Source organism: Mixophyes fleayi, chromosome 2, assembly GCF_038048845.1.
Source record: "Mixophyes fleayi isolate aMixFle1 chromosome 2, aMixFle1.hap1, whole genome shotgun sequence".
In the NCBI taxonomy this organism is placed as follows: Eukaryota; Metazoa; Chordata; class Amphibia; order Anura; family Limnodynastidae; genus Mixophyes; species Mixophyes fleayi.
Window position 1 is genome coordinate 227687225 of NC_134403.1, and position 21645 is coordinate 227708869.

The 21645-nt window shown below is 39.6% G+C and overlaps 1 protein-coding gene across 3 annotated transcripts in view; it reads right to left on the bottom strand.

Annotated features, from left to right (window-relative positions):
• NECTIN3 (nectin cell adhesion molecule 3) overlaps nucleotides 1-21645 on the bottom strand; it is a 118120-nt gene that overhangs the window by 43674 nt on the left and 52801 nt on the right. Inside the window, exon 6 of one of the 3 annotated variants that reach the window (XM_075195560.1) lies at nucleotides 8275-10939. The exons of the other annotated variants lie outside the window; for them this stretch is intronic. Within the exon in view, the coding sequence (XP_075051661.1) occupies nucleotides 10359-10939 (581 nt within the window). The 3' untranslated portion in view covers nucleotides 8275-10358. Of the gene's footprint in view, nucleotides 1-8274; nucleotides 10940-21645 lie in introns of those variants that run through there. 3 annotated transcript variants of the gene reach the window in all.

Below are 21645 nucleotides of genomic sequence, written 5' to 3' on the forward strand. Positions count from 1 at the left end.
CCACAGTCCACAGTTTTTTTTTTTTTTTTATGCTGTCTACAGCTTCCCCTTAATGGGGAAGAGAACTTCTAATACTCTTTGATGCTTATTACTTAAGAAGTTTATTGAGCGTGAGCAGCTGACAATTATGGAGGCTCTGTGGCCTTCACAATAATGAGGACTAGAATGTAAATGAAAAATGTAAGCTGCTCTTGCAATCAACAAATTCCTGATACTCGCAGAACTTCATTATTAATCATTTAAAATGTATATTAAAAGTATATTTAAAAACACCTAAAACCAGCAGGTACTACTACTAATAATGATAATAATAATAATAATAATAATAAATGTGTGCACACTTCTCAAAAAGAGACTTCAGATGTAAAACAGTCAGAAATTCTATGCAACAAGTAATTAATTGAAGGTTTGTATATAAAACTTGTGATCTTTCAGGAGAAAATTAGTGACTATCGGTAGTTGTAATAAGCCCACAGTTATGGAAGGTGATCCAAGCACTTCAGGTGTGGACATATATAGTCTCATCGTTTGTCAATGTATCTCCAAGATTAGTCTCCCTTCCGATTGTCGTCAGTGATTAGAAAGAATTGTCTCCCTCTTGTAGAACCAGACATATCTGGTAGAGATATCTCAAAGTTGCAGAGTAGTAAAAGTCCTCTTGTATCCAAGTGAATATTCCAATCTGGGTTTAAAAATGCTAATAGTATTGCCTTGGCGCATTTCAGTACTCTATCAAACCAGGTTGAAATCTTTTTTTTGTGTGAGGGGCACGGACATATTTGGGCTAGATTCAGATAAAAAAAAAATATACAGAAAATGCTTGTGTAAGTAATTACGCCGTTAACCTCTTATTCACAAAAAAGTAACCTTCATGAATATTAACTCATTAGGCACTGCAGGAGACCGAACCAAAGCCAAACCAAAAAGAAATACAGGATATAGGGTTGATGGGGCAGCATGGTGGCTTAGTGGTTAGCACTTCTGCCTCACAGCACTGCGATCATGAGTTTGATTCCTGACCATTGCCTTATCTGTGTGGAGAAACATAAAGACACAAACTTTATGTGAACTTGCAATCAGGAACATTCATTCAGATCCTGTGACATCACTAAGGAAATTCATAACCCCAAATCCACGTGGCATGCTTCCTAGTAGATTGACAAGCTGTATTCTCATTAGTATTGGTTCAGTGCACAAAATGGCTGCCTCCACAGCAGGTCTGAGAAAAGTTAAATAGGTGATTTGTGAAAAACAACAACTAAGAGCACTGGTACCTTCCCATAAACCGGCTCACCACTTTGTTTGGATAAAGTTACATTCTGAAAAAACATCATAATAAATTTTAATTAAAATGACAGGCAGTACTGGATTAAGAGTTTGTGGAATCTGGGGCGCTTAGACAGGGGCACCCTATGGTCTAAAGTTAAGGGCTTAGTGTCAGCACCCTCCCTAAAGTTCTCATTACAGTCCCCTCCCTATAGCTTTGTATCATCATATTTTACTTACCTTTAGTTGTTGTGACTACTTGCATTGTTTTGCAGCACTGCGGCATGCTCCTTGCTGGTCAGACAGGAAGTCAAATCACTTCCCATCTTCCACACTGGACTGTGGGGTTGCCTAACGTCTCCTTAGAATACTTAGACAGTCTGTGAAGTCAGGTTATAATTGTCTACAGTGGTAGGTGCTAGGGCACGTGCCTCTGTGCTTCCCTTTGTTCTGGCTCTGATGACAAGTGCATCTACTATTTCAAAATATTTACCCATATACCATGATACATGATTAAACAGGGGTTGGCTCAGGGGGGAGAGACTCTGTTCAGCAGCCTATTAGGAACATTTAAAAGGAAAGAAAAATGCATGTAGCCCACTGATCCAGCTCAAGGTAGCTCACTATGGGACTGCCCCCCCCCCTACCCCCATCCCATATTATTAAAATAAAACCATTGTTTTCATTAATCTTAAACCTTGCTAACTGTAAACTTGTCTTTATTCTAGTAGTAGTATTACGTACACTCCAAAAGTGGCAAAACATGTTAGATTTATTTTTAAAAAAGCACTACAACACATTTCTGCTCTCCATTTCTCTCTTTCTAGTCTAATTAAAATGATAACCAATCCAGATATTTACTTATTCACAATGCTAATTTAATACAGATATCATTGGAATTTAAATCATTTAATAAAAATTTATTTCACAATGTCATTGTAATAAACATTGCTTAACAGCAAACACAGCAGGCACCCACAGTTTGCAAGAATAACAAATTATTTATCATAAAAACATAGTTCACTATAGCAAATTATAAAAATTGGTAAACTAAAAAAAATCTGAAAATTACATCCTAACACTTACCAGAAGCGCAAGTAAAATATTTTATATATATGTATGTATAAAAGTTCACATTTTATTATGTTCATCTAACCTCCAAATGTGTTATTGCAGATACAATTAATATGCTAAAGTTTACGGCATTTTGAAACAGAGTTCATAATCTAATACTTCTGTCAAACTATTCTTTTTATTAACAGAAGGATATTTTGGTTGATTTCAATTCTTACACATCCCTGAAAGCAGCATTTAGCAAACATGTATGCTCATACATAAAATACAAAGTATAAAATACAGAAAAATAAGCCACTTATTACAAATCTAAAAGCACATGTTATATTAAGCAGAGTACAATAAAAATAAAATGCCTAAAAATAGCACTTAAATATCAAAAGGTCTGTTACCTGAACATATATTTATCAATAAAATCATGTGTATATATATATATATATATATATATATATATATATATATATATATATATATATATATATATATATATATATATTAAAGCCGGTTACGGAAAAATTTATGTTTATGTTTGTTGATACTTTAAGTGTTGCAGTCAATAAAATTCATATCAGGGAACTTATGTTAGTAAACACAAATTCAGTTAAGATGCCAGTAATTGTCTAATTGCATTCTCATGTTAGAACTATTTAAGTAGAAACACATTTCTTCATAGCAACTACAAATTTATAAATGTTTACTACATTTAAGAAAAATGAAATATAAAGTCTGGAAGACTGGAGACAAGAAAATGTCTCTACTCTGTGTAAAGGGACATTTAAAAAATGCAATATCAATCTTCACAATTAGTTTAAGTTGTGTGGACTGTAGAGGGATATTTTGATAATACTGAGAAACGTTTAATTAACTATTTGCATATGCTTTCATTAATACATGGATACATTACAGGATGTTTGACTACAGTATTTGTAAAACAATAAAATGAAAAATTAACTAAACAGGACAATTAGTATTTATGGATTAAAATCTACACACCCAAATTAAAAGACATTCTAATGCCAACCTTCATTCCTGTACAGCAGATATGAAGTAGGTTGTCTATCTAACTATAACTGCATAAACCAAAGCTGCCCCATAAACACACAGATGATGTTTGCTAAACGAGTTGATTTAAAAAATGAGGCCAGGATTGTGATATGAATAGCTAATCAGAATTAATTGATTGGACAGCATGAAAAGCCTATTTGGCTAATAACGCACATTGGCACCTGTATAAACAGAACAAGGCAGTTCCATATAGCCATGTCAGATACAGTCATCTGGCGCAATTGTCGAATGACCAAATGCAACCGATTTGGTTATTGCGGGCAAATCTGCTACGTATATAGCCATTTGCAAGTCGGCCAAATGACCATATCTGAACATTAGCAGCCCCTTAATGGTTCTCAAGTTATCATGTTACGTTAGTCATACTTTAACATTATGCATATCACGAGTATTTAGTGAATAAGTGATTAACAGATTAACCAATGTTATTGCTACAAACAGTGCCAGTTATGGACACCTAACAAAAATATCATTAATAGTGTAAGTGCACTTAATTGACACATACAAGAACAATAACTTATGATTTTGTTTCTCAAGAAATATACAGCAATGAATTGCTGCAGAATTTGGTAACGGTTATTAAGTTGGACCGCCGTGTATTTCAGGGCACTGATTTCAGTTTAACATAACACCATAACATTAATGATGCATTGAAAGCATTAGATACTATGATGAATGCATGTGTCTAAATTGACATATTTAATTGAAATGTCTGACACAAGACAGCCAGAAGTGGACATGGGAATTTTTATATTACACTGCTTAGTGGCATGAAACGTAGCGATCTTTCAGGCAATGTAATTTGAAAATACAGCTTTGGGGATAACAGTTGCTAATTCTTAGTGCAGTCCTAGCGGTAACAGATATTTGTCCTATGGATAGTAAGAAATGGCAATAGGCAACCTAATAGTCCTCTAGATGATATATGGATCTATTTATTAGAATTTGTTTAGCAACAAAATATTGTCTTTTCTGCGCACTACACAATCCTTTAATACAAGGCTATACAACATTAACCCAATATAATATATTGCATTACAATTTCATTATACAGTCTAAAGTTAGTGGGGGTTATTTACAACTGGACGATATCATGCTTACAATAATTACAGGTCTTTCTCTGATGTTATATCACAGGTCTAGCTTTTTGCCTTTTGCAAGCTCTGTAAATCTGATACACATGGCTTTGTTTGGCAATGTAGTGTAGTTTTTACAACAGGTTTTCTTTGCTCTGAATGATGAATAATGTGGTATGTATGCATATAAATCACTAAAGTGAAAATGAATTATGCCATTGAGATGTTTATATGCGGTACAAGGATTGGAAAACATTTTAGTATTTTCTCGACTCCTTTGTGAGTACAGGGCTTTTCCAATGTGTATGAAGCCTTAATCCACTCCCACTAGGCCACTGTTTACACATGCCAGTCATGGAAGATTTCCCAGAGAAATAGTTTGGTGGAAATGAACCTTTATATTTAAACTTTCAAAAAAATTCCAAAAATACTGCAAAATTCAGGGAGTGTGTCTGATGATGCTGGTCCATAAGAGCAAAGCAGGGGTCTCCATAGTGGATGGACCAGCATCGCACCCCTCACCTCACCCAAATGGCCTCCACCAGTAGCAGTTCCACCAATGAATGCCTTACAAAATGTTTTGGGTGCTGTGACAATCCCCATTGTACATGATAGCACCATTATACTATGCACATATAGAAACTGGAGAAAAAAGGCATCAGAAAATTATAATTTCTTCTACAGCACATCAATAGCATTTTCACAAAAGTGTTTCAGGTATACAAATAGTAAGTTTGCAGAAAAGATCATGCTTCACAGCAGTAGTATAAACCACTGGTCACTGTAAACCTGCAACATAAGCTTGAAAATAGGAGCTCAAATTTGAAATGCTTTTCATTTAGAGCAGTGCTGCCCATCATTGCACTGCATAGATGTCATAAATACATGCTCCCAGGCTGACCTGGCTTAATATCCACATGGGACAGAGACAATTTTTAATTTCTGGCTAAGAATAGCTTTTTTTTTGCCATTCATAATAGCACCATGACAAATATCTTACATTGACACTGTTAAACTGCACTGAGCTTAATACTTGGGTCTATTAGACAAAAATCAATATCACAATGATTAATTTTCTTTATCCCAGAGTGAATCTGAGCTATGACAGGCTGTACAGAAGATAAATCACACACTGCAACACAATGCAGTTCTGGTCCTGTAGTGTTCCAAGCTTAGGCAAGATACTTGATTAGATCATATTTAAAAAGAAAAGTTTATGGCAAAACGCACAAAAATGATCTTTTAAAACATATTCACATGAATTATCAGATAATTCTTTGTACATTTTTCATTACATGTAAATAATACTTATTTACTTTTAATCTGTTTATAGTGCCAGCACTATGTTTTTTTTTTTGTTTTTTGTTTTTTTTTACAAAGGACACCATACAATCATAGCACAATTAAAAACATAATTATTTGGCAACAGCCACCAATTTGATATAATGATCTTTTTTAACATTGTGTAGGAAGCCATGCATGAGAATTAGCAAGCTCAACCTAACCACAAACAAACCTATGGAGCAACATCTGGTCCTCCAGTCGGGCAGCCCTGACATATAAGACAAAACAAACTTCTCTTCTTTTATGTTGGACACATTCACATTCATTTTCCTTGTAATTGTAATTTTCCTTGTAGAGTGATTTTCTTGCTAGGCAATTTACCAATATATGGATCAACATTTCTAGCAATCCTATTGTTTTAAACCCCTTCCCCTCAATGATCATCTCACAAACATAATGGTTTTGATATAGGGCATGTGTGATGTAGCTTCAGTTGAATTAAATCATTTTAATAGTCACACTTCAATCTGAATTTCAAATCGTAACATCCTATGTTTGATTGGTTTCATCCACATACATACCTATTCTTCAACAATTCAATGGTAATAAAAAATAAGTTATACTGTACAAAATGGACAGTGTGTAACCAGCTTTATACTTTATAGGATAAATCAAACATGTACATTACTTATATAGGGGGGAATTCAATTCCCCCCGAAGTACCGCCACGTTAAACGTATTACCGTTATTACGGTAACATTGAGCCGGCGTTAAAACTACCGTGATAATGGTACTTACGCACACTATTACCGTAATAACGGTAATAGTGTGCAAACCGCATTACTTTTTCAAGTAACGCAGTCAATTGAATTCCCCCCATAGTGTCTTCCTTCCTCCATAGGAACTGATGTCCTTTATTAAAGACAAAAAGAAAAAAAACGTGCACGAGAGTCCTCCGGAGCTACTGCGTAAAAAAAGCAAACTACAGCAGATAAGGGGTCAATATGACCTCAACATTGTAGGTTTCAAACTGTAAAAAAGCTTTAAAACATTGAACAAAAAATAACCGTTTATACATTCAGAAATTCTTGTGTATTGAAACAGTGAAAAAGACACTGTAAACATGCATTTTTTAAACATACAAAACACTTTGACATCACTACTAAGTTTTATTACCTTAAATGTAAATGCAGACCTAGTAATGCACTAAGAAATTGAAGCCAACAAGTTTAGCCATCGTGTTCTTTAGAACCATAAATAAAAAAAAATAAACAAAATCTCATTAGTAGCTGTGTTTCAACTGAAAAGGTATTCACTATTACGTCCATATTTTACAACTTGTATGACATATATTTGAAAATAATGGTCTCTCTTGTTACATGATTCTGTGATACCATAATGTATGCAGATTTATTATAAAAGTAAAGCATAAGAGAAGATACAATGGAATCAATATGAGGGTTAGGCTACAGATATGGCTTTACCACTTGGACGAAATTGCTTATACTAGGTGAACCCAAACTTCTAGCCCAGTGTAGGACAGAACATACTACACAAAAAAGCTCACTGCCGTATTACTCGTAGTTAATACAATGGCAGAACATCATTGGAGAATTTGTTTAGGGTGTCAACAGTACCATAATTATTAGGCATTTAGTCCGACTGCCACAGCAAAATCACAGCTGCAATTGTTAGAGGTTCTGTGTCCAAATAATAAAGTCAGACAAATGCAACACTTAAATTTGATTAGGTATCTCTTTTAATTAAGTTTATTTTTTTTAGTCATGTATAATGTAGCCAATTTCTTGATGAAGCATAATTATTAGTGATGTGCATTATGTATAGCACAGGTGCTCAAACCCCGTCCTCAAGAGCTACCAACAGGTCATGTTTTCAGGATTTCTGTCTGTAGAAAGAGGTGGGATACTGAACCAGCCAAATAGTCACCTGCACATGATGAAAAAAATCCTGAAAACATGGACTATAGCTCTAGAGGAAGGAGTTTTATAGTATTTTCCAACTTTAGTTAATGTGTAAGAAATCCCAATTAATGCTGTGATGACTGCAACTGGGGCAACAGTGATGAGATCTGTAATGGAAGAGGTTTTACCTCATACGTTCACAATTATCTCCTCTTTTATACTACCAGAAACTGAATGAATACACTTACATTTAGGATACAGTAACTTGAATGCACTGTTGTAGCAATAGGGATTCCAGAAGTCGCTTATGTGATTGGGCCCGTGGGCTTCAGCCCTATTGCTTACAGAACTGGTGGCCATGTGGTTAATAAGCCATACAGTTGACTGTTACCCACCTGGGTGGAGAGCCAGAGCAAAACCTGATGCCCCTCCTCTGTTCAGTGCATGTGACATTAGTAACAGTGAGTAGTGTGAAATGTATTAAATGTGTGATTGTGTGCATTTTATTATCAAGTGAATTCCATGTACGGATGTGTATTCAATGGGGGGAAATCAATTGACCACGTTACTCTTGAGTAACGTGACCACGTTACTCTCGAGCACTATTACCATTACTACGGCTCAGAGCCGCAAGCAGAAATCAGAGTTAAAATTACCGCACTAACGGTAATAGTGCCCGGGCCAATTGATCCCCCAAATTTGTTGGTGATCATTTATTATAAGGTCATATATGTTAAATATAAAGTCTGAAATATGGATCACATCAAATATATACGACAAATATATGTCAGTATAATGTCAATATTTCTAGATGATCAGTGTGTATTTTTTTTTTACTGTTACAGGAATATATAATGTGAATGTGCGTTCATTTTGTGGGTGGAGTGGGGAGTACAATATTTTTAACCCTGGAAAACACAAAAAAAAAAATGAAAATTCATCCTTCAGAAGATATAAAGAAAATAATAAATTCAAGACTAAGCTGTAGCTTCTGTAGCCTAGGAGCCATACAGAAGTACTGTAATTGTTCTTTATTCTTTTTCTCTGGTGTGAGAATGACAACCTTGACATATTAGTCAAACCAGTATTTAAATGCTCCAACCTCCAAACCACAACTGTTTAAGCATTTTTAGAATTCATGCTTCTTTCCCTACCTTTTTTCTGCAAATGATTGTGCACGACTTTCAGAAATACCAGGGTTAGTGAAGGCTGATGGGGGGGGGGGGGGGGGTTATCTATTTTGCTCAGATGGCATCTAGTTAACTATATAATAGCAGGAAAATGGTATAAAATTATTAATACGAGGGGCTAATGATTATAACATTTACATGCTTTAGGGAAGAAAAAAAACTATGCTCCTTAATGTATGTATTTTACAGCAGTAAAAACATATGCACTTCATCAGGCAGTGTATAGTTCCCCACTACATATAGGGGCTGATGTAGAGTGGGATGCACACGAATGCAGCTTATGCAGACATATATACATATATTTATTTATTTTTGAATGCAAGTAATGGTTAAAGAGCACCTGTTGTCTGCACACAGTGGAGGCAGCCATTTTGTGGGCTGAACCATCTCAGAATAATGTCTAATAATTCTCTAGAACCAGTGACAACACTAAGTCAAGTCATGACTAATATACTTCATGCACTTGATCATAGTGAATTGATAAACTGCATTCTCACGATATTTGGTTTAGTCCACAAAATAAGAGGGGCACTTTGAACTGACAGTAGAATGAACTTAATTTCTATCAATGTGTAGCGTTTCCACACTGCAAATGGTACAGAATGGCTTAGTGCAAAACACTGGTATTGTATTTGTTTTCCTTTTAAAATGACAATTGGTTACTGAGAAAGAAAAAGAAAAGTCTCTGTGGCTACATTAAAACAAAATATTTCTTTTTAATAAGCTATTTATCGAAAAACGGTCATCAACGAAAATATAAAAAAAAAATTAAATAAACATTACAAATCTGATCTACACTGTGTGGATATTTAAACATGTATTTTTTGAGCGAAATACTATACATACAGCACTTAATCTGAGCTATAGAAAAAGTAGAAAATTGCTAAAAAATACCTTACAAAAATAAATTGCGTCCTTGAACAAATAAACGTTTTGGATTGTTCTCTTAAGTGCTCATCTAAATGTAAATGAACCATTGTACATTTAATTGGTAGCAGCAATGTTTCCTTTCTTATGCATTTTCAATGGATATGGATGGGCTATTGCAGAATTACAGTTCTATACAATGGATGTTGCTCTACTATTGAGGTAACTGCATGAGCTACTATATAAAGCTTCCTTATTTAAATCTTGGTGTCAGTAGCACCAATGTGTTGTAACCTATAGTGACATGACATTTAAGTTCAACTTAAACTTCACAGATCAAGCCTAGAAACGGATCAGTTGCACATTTATCCTGTTAGTGGAACTTCATTTATGGAGAATTTGCTATTCTAACAAATCAAATGTTCAACGCTCTAATGTTATTTACATAGCTCAAATTTTGTGGATGCAAGAAATGATCATTTTACAAATCCAATTTAAAGTGGTAGTAAAACCAGTATGAAAACTTTGCAAAAAAATAAAAGAAAAAAAAGATCAGAAATGTAAATCTGACAATCATGTTGCTGAATGTATGTTAAGTCCTCTTGCAGCAGTCTCTACACATACCACTCCCTTCTGGATATGACAGAACCATCCATATGAGAAACCAAGTCATCTTCGTTGTCAAAGTTCTGATTGTACCTCGAAACTACAGGTATGTTTTTTTCAGTATAATTATTGACTGGTCTCTCAAACTGCTCTTGATATCTGTTATAGCCAACATGGTTCCAATCAGACCTGTCATCATCATGAAGATACTCATTATATATATGATCATTGCTTTTACTGTCAACCTCCTTTTTCAGGTTTTGAGGATATGGATCAAGGTCTTCAGGTTGGAAAACATCGATTTGAGACTCTTTCTGCATATCAGAAGGAGGAATGTAGCTCTTAGTAAAATAATCCCCACGAAACCTTTGTTTCTTCCTATGGTATAGAATTCCAAATAGTACAATTACAAGGATCAAGAAAAGACAACCTCCTACTACGCTGCCAATAATGGTGCCAAAATTTCCATCCTGAATGGTTGCCATGGTTGAAGCTGGAATATAGAACTTTTTGGAAGTCGTTTCTAAGTCTGCGTCAATGGTTGAATGAGTCTGTGGATTTGTAGGAGGAGGAGTAGTAGCAGGAGGATCTAGTGGAAGAATTAAACATACAAAAGGAAAATAATGTCAATATTTGCTAGTTATCAAGGTTGATAATGACAATGAACAAGGTATTAAATTAGCATTTTAGTTGCAAAGAATTTTTTTTGTGTGTTTTGTTTTTAATGCACAGATATGGTGTTGCATAGGAAGGGGCTTGCTTATATTTGAAAATTTTAGAAAAACAATAAAAACAGCAAAGAAAAAATTATGCAATTAGCAGTTTTTATTTTCACATATTTGACCCTGATCATATGCAGCTGTAGGGTACAGTGCACCTAACAACAACACACACTGGCAGCAACACACAAAATGGCTGCCTCCACTGTGTTTTATGCCACTAGTTGATTCAAGTACTAGAAGCAAATAACAGCTGCCTCCACTGTGTGTAGCTGACACTGTGTGCACCAATGTCAAATAGATGTATTTCAAGCTTCACAAATACCCTACACTACATTAAATGCTGTTTTTCCCCAAATTAGTAAACAGCAAACATGAAGCACTGGAACCACAGCAACCTGGTTGTACATTCCTTTATATGGTAACAGGTTCGATGTCCATTGCAGTTTTAATTAAAAAAAGTGGTATAATGTTTGACATGTAGCTGCTTACACAAGTATATGGAGAACAATATCTTGATGCGATATCTAAATTAATTTTACTAGAATCTTTAGCCTCTTCACTATATTTAGTATGCTGATCGGTGAGCACTAGGCTGAAGCTGCCTTATACTTCCAAACTCTCTATCCCTTTTCAACCCATATCTAGAGAGCATAGCAGTGTATTTTCATAGGATAGCAGACCCTAATAAAAGGACATGATGAATGGCGTGAATCTTGCAAATTATTTTTTTGCCCTGTAATTGAACAAAGGCTTTCTCAAATTGAAATAAAGTGTAAACCAAATAATCACATTATCAGAAAATAAGTGCATTTCATAGATACTGTTTACTAGACTTTAAATTCCCTATATTTATGCACACACATAAATAAGTTGTTTATCCCATAGCTTATCCTGTATGTAATAGATGTGTATTCATATCCAGTTTACATTAAAAATGGTTAATGATTGACATAGTTTAAAGTGAACCAATTATGAAGGTTTACAATTCACCAATCTGAAACATATTGAACTGTATATTTTAAACACTGCTCTCTTTTAATACACACACACTATATATATATACGGTATATATATATATATTTTTATTATTATTAATATTTATTTATAAGGCGCTACAAGGCATCCGCAGCGCCGTACAGAGACAAACAAAATCACAATACAATGGGAGACAGCACAGTACAGTAAACACAGCAACTCAGTACGCTCAATGCACAGCTAGAGAGGGCGGGGAAGGGGGAGGGAGGATCCGAAAATGACAGGGCCCAAGAAGGGGGGCGTGGAAGACAGGGAGACCCCCAGGGGGAGGAGGGAGCGAAAGTGGATGTGGGGTGGAGGACCTTTGAGGAGGAGGGCTAAGTAGCTGGAGAGCAGAGTTAGAAGTGGTGGAAACAGGAGGAGAGATGGCCCTGCTCAGAGGAGCGTACAATCTAAGGGGAGGGGTGGACAGACAGAGAGACGCAGGGGAGAGAGGGAGAGTAGGGGGACAGAGGCAGAAGATAAGGTAGGAAGTTAAGTGGGAGACAGAAAGGCTTTAAGAAAAAGGTGGGTTTTTAGGGCCCGTTTGAAGCTGGATAGATTAGGGGAAGTTCTGATGGAGGGAGGGAGCTTGTTCCAGTGGAGGGGGGCAGCGCGGGCGAAGTCTTGGATACGCGCGTGGGAGGAGGTTATAAGGGGGGAAGAGAGGCGACGGTCAGAGGCAGAACGGAGAGGGCGGGATGGAGCATGAATAGAGAGGAGGGTGGAGATGTAGGGCGCAGTGGAGTTGGCGAGGGCCTTGTAGGTGAGTGTGAGGAGCTTAAAGAGGATTCTGAAGGGGAATGGGAGCCAGTGAAGGGCTAGGTAGAGGGGGGAGACAAAAGAGGAGCGGCGAGAGAGGAAAATAAGCCTAGCTGCAGCGTTAAGGACGGATCGAAGGGGATCGAGATGAGAGTGGGGGAGGCCAGTGAGGAGGAGGTTGCAGTAGTCCAGGCGGGAGATGATCAGAGAGTGGATAAGGCATTTGGTGGCATCTTGGGAGAGGAAGGGCCGGATGCGAGCGATGTTGCGCAGCTGGAAGCGGCAGGATTTAGCAAGAGAGAGGATGTGGGGGCCAAAGGAGAGAGAGGAGTCGAGGATGACACCAAGGCAGCGAAGTTGGGGGACAGGGGAGATAGAGGTGTTGTCGACAGTGATGGAGAGGTCAGAAGGGGATGGGGTATGAGAGGGAGGAAAAACTATGAGCTCAGTTTTGGCAAGGTTAAGTTTGAGGAATCGAGAGGACATCCAGGAGGAGGTGGCAGAGAGGCAGGCGGACACCCTAGAGAGGAGGGAGGGAGAGAGATCAGGAGAGGAGAGGTATAGTTGAGTGTCGTCAGCGTAAAGGTGGTAGCTGAAGCCGAAGGAGCTGATGAGTTCACCCAGGGAGGAGGTGTATAGAGAGAAGAGTAAGGGTCCCAGAACAGAGCCCTGAGGGACCCCGACTGGAAGGGTGGATGGGGGGGAGAGAGACCCAGAGGTGGTGACAGAGAAGGAACGGTGAGTAAGGTAAGAGGTGAACCAGGACAGGACTGGGCCGGAGAGGCCGAAAGACTGGAGGGTGTGAAGGAGGAGGGGGTGGTCAACGGTGTCAAAGGCTGCAGAGAGGTCAAGGAGGATGAGAAGGGAGAAGTGGCCCCTGGCTTTTGCAGAGAGGAGGTCATTGGTGACTTTAGCCAGGGCAGTTTCAGTGGAGTGGAGGGGGCGGAAACCAGACTGGAGAGGATCAAGGAGGGAGTATTCAGAAAGGTAGGAGGTGAGACGGCTGCAGACGAGCCTCTCAAGAATTTTGGAGGCAAATGGGAGAAGAGATATGGGGCGATAGTTCGAGAGAGAAGTGGAGTCGAGATTAGGTTTCTTAAGAATGGGGGATACGAGAGCATGTTTGAAGGAGGAGGGGAAGATGCCAGTGGAGAGGGAGAGATTAAAGAGGTGAGCGAGGTGGGAGCAGGTGGTGGGGGAAAGGGAGCGAAGAAGGTGGGAGGGGATGGGATCCAGGGGGCAGGTAGTGGGGGGGGATGATAAAATGAGAGAGTGGACTTCCTCGCCGGTGGTGGGACGGAAGGAGTGGAGGGGAAGGTGGTTGGGGGGGGAGGACAGAAGAGTGGGAGGGGTGGAAGAGAGAGTGGAGGAGGAGATTTCAAGTCGGATGGCCTCGATTTTAGAGGAGAAGAAGGAGGCGAAATCAGAGGCAGTCAGGGAGGAGGGGGTGGGGGGAGGGGAGGGGGCCAGGAGAGTGCTAAAGGTGGCAAAGAGGCGGCGGGGGTTAGAGGACTGGGAAGAGATGAGGGATTTAAAGAAAGATTGTTTAGCGAGTGAGAGGGCAGAGCTGTAGGATGAAAGGATGAATTTAAAGTGGAGGAAGTCAGCCAGGGAGCGGGATTTTCTCCAGTGACGTTCGGCAGAACGGGAGCATTTTTGGAGGAAGCGGGTAAATTTGGAGTGCCAGGGTTGGGGTTTGGAGCAGCGGGGGTGGACGGAGTGGGCAGGGGCAACCGCGTCCAGAGCGGAGGTGAGGGTGTGATTGTAGAGGGAGACCGCCTGGTTGGGGCAGGCCTGGGAGGAAAGGGGAGAAAGGAGGGTATCGAGAGAGGAGGACAGAGAGGCAGGGTCAAGAGCATCGAGGTTGCGTATGGACAGAGTAGGTTTGGGCAGGGGGAGGGGAGCAGGAGAAGAGGAGAGAGAGAAGGAGAGGAGATGGTGGTCGGATAGAGGAAAGGGAGAGATGGAGAAGTCGGAGAGATTACATAGGTAGGAGAAGACAAGATCAAGGGAGTGACCAAGGCAGTGGGTAGAGGAGGAGGTCCATTGGGTGAGACCAAGGGAGAAAGAGAGGGTGAGCAGTTTGCTGGAAGCAGGGTAGGTGGGGTTGTCGATGGGGATATTAAAGTCACCGAGAATGATCGAGGGGAGATCGGAGGAGAGGTAGTGAGGAAGCCAGCTAGCAAAGTTGTCAAGGAAGAGGGAGGTGGGGCCAGGGGGGCGGTAGATGACAGTGACGCGGAGATGGATGGGGTAGAAGAGGCGGATGGAGTGAGCTTCAAAAGAGGAGAAGGAGAGGGAGGGTTCAGGGGGAATGACACGAAAAGTACAGGTGGAGGAGAGGAGGAGGCCAACTCCACCGCCAGGGCGGGCACCAGGCCTGGCGGAGTGGGTGAAGGAGAGGCCACCATAGGAGAGGGCAGCGGGGGAAGTAGTATCAGAATCGGAGAGCCAGGTTTCAGTAACGGCAAGAAGGTTAAAGGAGTTGGATAGAAAGAGGTCGTGGATAGCAGTCAGCTTGTTGCGGACGGATCTGGCATTCCAGAGGGCACAGAAGAAAGGGGGAGAGGAGAGGGGGGAAATGGGGATGAGGTTAGCAAGATGAGCAGCGCGCGGGGGATGGCGGGGAGGAACGGGAGAGGTAGGGCGGGGGGAGAGTATGGGTATGGAGTGAGAGCGGGGAGGCATAGTAGGGAGAGAGAGTAACAGAACAGTGAGATAGTGGGGACAGTGAAAAACAGGTAAGAACAAAGGCAGGAAGACAATGAAAAGGTGGAAGATAATAACGAATTAGGGCGTGGAGGGCATGGAACAACAGTACAGTGAGATAATAAGGACAATGAAGACAGGTAAGAATGATAGCAGAACAGTAAGATAATAAGGACAGCGGATAACAGGTAAGAATAAGCAGGGAGACAATAGCAAGATGGAGGACAATAACCAATTAGGGCGTGGAAGGCAAAGAATAATAGAAGGAGAGGTAATAAGGACAATGGAAATAGGCAAGAATAATAACAGGTAAAACTAGTTGCTGGTAAATATAAAATCAGGAAAAACAAGATAAAGGCATATAAATAGTAGAATAATAACAGGTAAAAAGTAGAAACTTGTAAATGTACAATCAGGAAAAACAAAATAATGGCATATAAAATAATGTTTTATATGCAGTTGATGCAGTTAAGCCAGGGATTCAGCAGGAGAAGGGTTAACTGACAAGCCGGGTCGGTACACAGTTGATCAGTTGCTGCAGATAAGCCAGGGATTCAGCAGGAGAAGGGTTAATTGACAAGCCGGATATATCGATATATATACGTATATACATATATCCTAACATTCACTATAATGCACCAGGAGTGTGTGTGTTGCAGGTTACTCCTTTCCCTAAACCTTGTCCTAACTGTATTAGGAGCAGTTGTGATGTAGGCTTTTGAACCACAGCATCCATATTCCAATTTGCTCATGTGGAAGGTTTTAAAGTATAAGGGTACAGCTTGCATTGATCAGAGTTAAGTAAAATAAGGCAACAGTTGTATAAATTGATACGATTCAAAATGGTTTATTAGCATCAAGTAACAAAGTTGGTTACCATTACATACCATTAGTCATTTTTTATGGATACTGTACTTAAGAATGTTTCACTTAAATGTAGTAGATACTGGGTGGATGTTCCATGTTAAGAAGTCTGTTGACTGGATCTGTGCATTTAAAAACCATAGTGGAGTGTTTTTATATTTTGCAGCCATCATCATTATCAAACACATTACAGGTCAGAGGGAGATTAGTAAGATTAAAATAAATATGATATTCTATATGAAGCATGATAAAACGTAAGTAATGTTATTTTGATGTGGTTGCTAACCCAAGCCAACAGGGCCGGATTAACCATAGGGCTAACTGGGCTACAGCCCAGGGGCCTATGGCATCCAGGGGGCCCTTGAAAGTGCTCAGCATCAGTATTGATCGGTCGGGGGCGAAGGCGCCCCCGGCGCGATCAGTGCTGCTGAGCACTTTCACTGCCGTCCTTCCCCAGCGTGCTGTAGTCTCGTTACTGAGGAGATCTCGTGAATCTCACTCTCACAAGATCTCCTCAGTAAAGAGCGAACAGCGCGCCGGGGAAGGAGGTAAGTGCCGGGGGGGGGTAAGCTCGGATCACTGGGGGGGCCCTCACCGGGGAATGGGGGCCCCCTTAGCCCAGGGGCCTCCATTCCCTTAATCCGGCACTGCAAGCCAATCACAATAGTGACAAGCTGATGGAGGCATTGTGCTTTACAATTTGCTAAACATAAAACAAACACAAAAATTGTCTCTGACACAGTGCAAAACGTTACCATTGGTCTATTTAGCATATGACAAACTAGTTGTTTTGATCTACAAACAGGGCCAAGATAACCATATAAAACAGACAATGACCCATTTACTACCAGAGGTGCATGTTGAATTGGACAGGAGATGGTTAATCCATTTTTAACCTTTTTTGCATTAGGTCTGCTTCAATGGGAAGTTTTTATTTTTCTAATCTACTTAAGCAAACTGTATTACTGTCGGTAGGACAGGGCATATAAAGCTTGCATTTGAAATTAAGAAAATGTATCTTTCCATGATATCCATGAAATATACTCCATATGGACACATTAGAGGTTTGGTCTACCTATATAGCAAGCTATAAAAAAAAGTGTATTTTAACTCCTTAATGACAACAGTTTTCCAGATCCAATTTTTCCATACTTGTGTTGCAACTGGTTCACTGGAATTAAATCAAATTTAATTGTACCCAAGAGAAATATTTTTATATTGGGGCAAATGGGTCTTCTTTTAATAGCATATCGAAATACATTTTAAAATGTAATTGTAATATGCAGATAAATAATAGAGAAAAATAGTAAGATAAAACACTATTAATTCCACCAAAGGTTATGTTCACAAAAATAGGTTAGGCCATTACTTTACCTAAATTTAAATAAGCTATATTTCCCAAAGTAGAGATATACAAAGTGTGTATATTTCAGTAACATAACATATTTGGTATAATTTTATAAAGGAGAAAATCAGGGGGTATAAGAGACTCCATTTGGTCTCTCTCTTTGCCAGCAGTAGATATAATAGTAACTAAGATACTACTGTAAGATCCAGTTTGCGTGATTCATGCATACTCTACTATTAGCTAGCATGCATACCTCTCAATAGACCAAATTTGCAGAAATTAAACTGTAAGGGTAAAGTAAAGCATTTGTCCCAACTTTGAACTTTTAAATGTTGGTGACATTGTGATGTCACAGGATTTCCCTATCTACTGCAGAAGTGCTGTGCATCCAAAATTAGAAGCATATAGCATTTAGTTTTGAATATCCTATGGCTTTTGGATTGAAGGATGATATGGCTTTTGGATCCCAATCTTACATATACGGTATCCTGTAAAACACTACATATATAGCTAGTGTGGGATCAACGACTTTACAGGTGTTGTCCATGTAGCGAGTGAGAAGGGGAGTTTAACTTCCCTGGGTCCCCCACCTTTACATGTAGTCAGAAGCAAGACTGTGCTGTGTGCTCACAAAATATCATGCCTAATATTGAAATGGGTTTTCTCTAGACTTAGCAATGTAAAGGCCAGGTATGTACATTCAAATTCATCTGTACCTGTGAATGAAGACATTATCATCATTTATTTATATAGCACCAGCAAAATCCATAGCGCTTTACAATTGGGAACAAACATTAATAAAACAATACTGGGTAATACAGACAGACAGTGAGGTAAGAGGGCACTACTCGCAAGCTTACAATCTATGGGACAATGGGAGTCCCAAACACAAGGGCACGTGCTACATCATATTGCACATTGGTCCAGCTAGAACACAAAGGTAATAAGTATTGAGTGGGCTGTGTGATCAGTCATGTTGGTCAGAGGGTTGTTGTCTTGTGTTAGCTGTGTAGAGGGTGGCAATAGGGTAATCTAAGGAGATTAAGATGCTGGTTGAGGAATATCATAAGCTTGTCTGAAAAGGTGGGTTTTTAGAGAACGCTTCAAGGTTTGAAGACTAGAGGAAAATCTTATGTTGGAGGGAAGGAATTCCACAAAGTAGGTGCAGCCCGAAAAAAAGTCCTGTAACCGGGAATGGGAGGATGTGATGAGAGTGGAAGAGAGACTCAGATCTTGTGCAGAATGGAGGTATCGAATTGGGAGATATTTTGAGGCAAGTGAGGAGATGTATGTCGGTGCAATTTTGTTTATGGCCTTGTAGTTTAGTAGAAGAATTTTATATTGGATTCATTGAAAAACAGGCAACCAATGTAGAGACTGACAGAGTGGCTGAGCAGAGGAAGAACAGTTTTGCAAGGAAAATCAATCTAGCCGCTGTGTGCAAAATAGATTGTAGGGGATCAATTCTGATTTTGGGAAGACCAGTAAGGACGGAATTGCAATAGACGATGCGGGAGATGATGAGTGCATGAATTAAGGTTTTTGCAGTGTCTTGTGTGAGATATGTGCGTATTCTGGAAATGTTCTTTAGATGTATGTAACATGGTGTAGATATAGAGTCGACGTGGGGAACAAAGGATAGTTTAGAGTCAAGGATTACACCTAGGTAACGAGCTTGCGGGGTGGGAATTATGGTCATGTTATCAACAGGAATAGCAATGTCAGGCATGAAGCTTCTGTTTTTGGGTGAGAATATTAATAATTCAGTTTTTGATAGATTGAGTTTGAGTTGGCGAGAAGACATCCAAGATGAATTGGCAGAAAGATAGTCAGTAACGCAAGACAACACAGATGGTGAGAGATCAGGAGAGGATAGACAGATTTGTGTATCATCTGCATAGAGATGATACTGAAATCCAAAAGAGCTTATTAGTTTTCCAAGAGAAGTGTTGTAGATGGAGAAAAGCAAAAGACCTTGGACTGAGCGTTGTGGTACTCCAACTGATAAAGACAGCGGAGCAGAGGTGGATCCAGAGAAATTAACACTAAAAGAGCGATTAAATAGGTAGGATGAGAACCAAGATAGGACAGTGCCTTCATCATCATCATTTATATAGTGCCACTAATTCCGCAGCGCTGTACAGAGAACTCATTCACATCAGTCCCTGCCCCATTGGAGCTTACAATCTAAATCCTGAACTCAGGACCCCAGTGCTGTGAGGCAGAAGTGCTAATCACTAAGCCACCGTGCTGCCCAAGACCTAAGGATTGTAGCATTTGTATGAGGAGAGTGTGTTCAACAGTGTCAAATGTAGCATAGAGATCCAGGAGAAATAGAAGAGAGTAATGGCCTTCAGTTTTTGCTGTTCTCAAATCATTGACAACCTTGGTCAGCACAGCCTCTGTGGAGTGTTAAGAGTGAAAGCCTGACTGAAGAAAATCCAGTAGGTTGTTTGCTGTAAGAAAGTGTGTGAGGCGAGTGTAGGCAATTCTCTCGAGAAGCTTGGGAGGACATGGGAGCTGAGAGATGGGGCAGTAATTTGAGAGAGTGTTTGGGTCTGAATTTTGTTTTTTCAAAATAGGAGTAATCACTGCATGCTTGAATAGTGGTGGAAAAATACCAGTATAGAGAGAAAGAGATTACAGATTTTAGTTAGAGGTGGAATTAGCACAAGAGACCGGAATCTACCAATTTGTGAGGGTATGGGATCAAGAGGACAGAAGGTAGAGTAGGAAGATGAGAGTCAAAACTTCCTCTTTATTTGTAGGATCAAATGAATAGAGAGTGTCAGACAGTGTTACAAAGGAATTAAGCTGATTGCAGAAGATGATACCACTTCAATTCTGATCTTATCAGTTTTTTCCTTGAAATAGAAAGCAAGATCCTGGGCACTGATGGTAGGTCGGAGTATTTGGGGTGGGAGGATTTAGAAGAGATTTAAATGTGTTAAGAAGGCATTTGGGGTTAGAAGCCTGAGCATAGATGGGAGATTGGACATAGGTTTGTTTTGCAGTGTCCAGAGCATTTCGATAGGAGTGGTAGATAGCAGTATATGTGATAAAATCATTAGAGGTACAAGATTTACGCCAGTGACGTTCTGCTTTACGAGAAAGTTTTTGTAGAGTTTGCGTTACCTTATTGTGCCACGTTTCGCAATGAAGTGTACGCGGAGTATGAAGAGTCTCTTTAGCCACTTGATCAATGGCAGTTGCTAGGGTTTGGTGAAAATTAGGTACTGCCCTATCAGGGCAGGAGAATGTAGAAATTGGGGAAAGAAGGTGTTGGAGAGGTGGAAAACTGTTGAAAATCAATAGTGTTATATTCCTCCGGGTGTGAGGAGGCTTGGAAGAGTTTGACAGCAGGAAGGCTAAAAGAACTTGAGATGAGCGAGTAGCTAATAAGGTGATGATCCGAGAGGGGGAAAGGAGTGTTAAGGAAATGAGAAACTGAGCATAATCTAGAGAAAATAAGATCAAGACAGTGGCCATCCTGAAGAGTAGCGTATTTAATCCACTGGGAAAGGTCAAGTGAAGAGGTTAGAGAGGGTAGTTTGGAAGCAGAATTGGAATGTGGATTAGCAATAGGGATGTTGAAATTACCCATGATGGTGGGGATGTCAGAGGATAAGGGGGGCGATAGATGACAGCAACACGCATAGAGAATGGGTTAAAAATCCTACCAGTATGTACTTCAAAAGATGTGAACTTCAGTGATGGGACATTTGGTAGAACTGTGAATGTGCACTGTGGGGAAAGAAGTAGTCCAACCCCACCTCCTTGTCTGCCTTCAGGTCTGGGGGTGTGGGTGAAATGGAGACCACCATGTGAAAGGGCTGCAGGTGAGATTATATCTGATTGCATGAGCCATGTTAATTG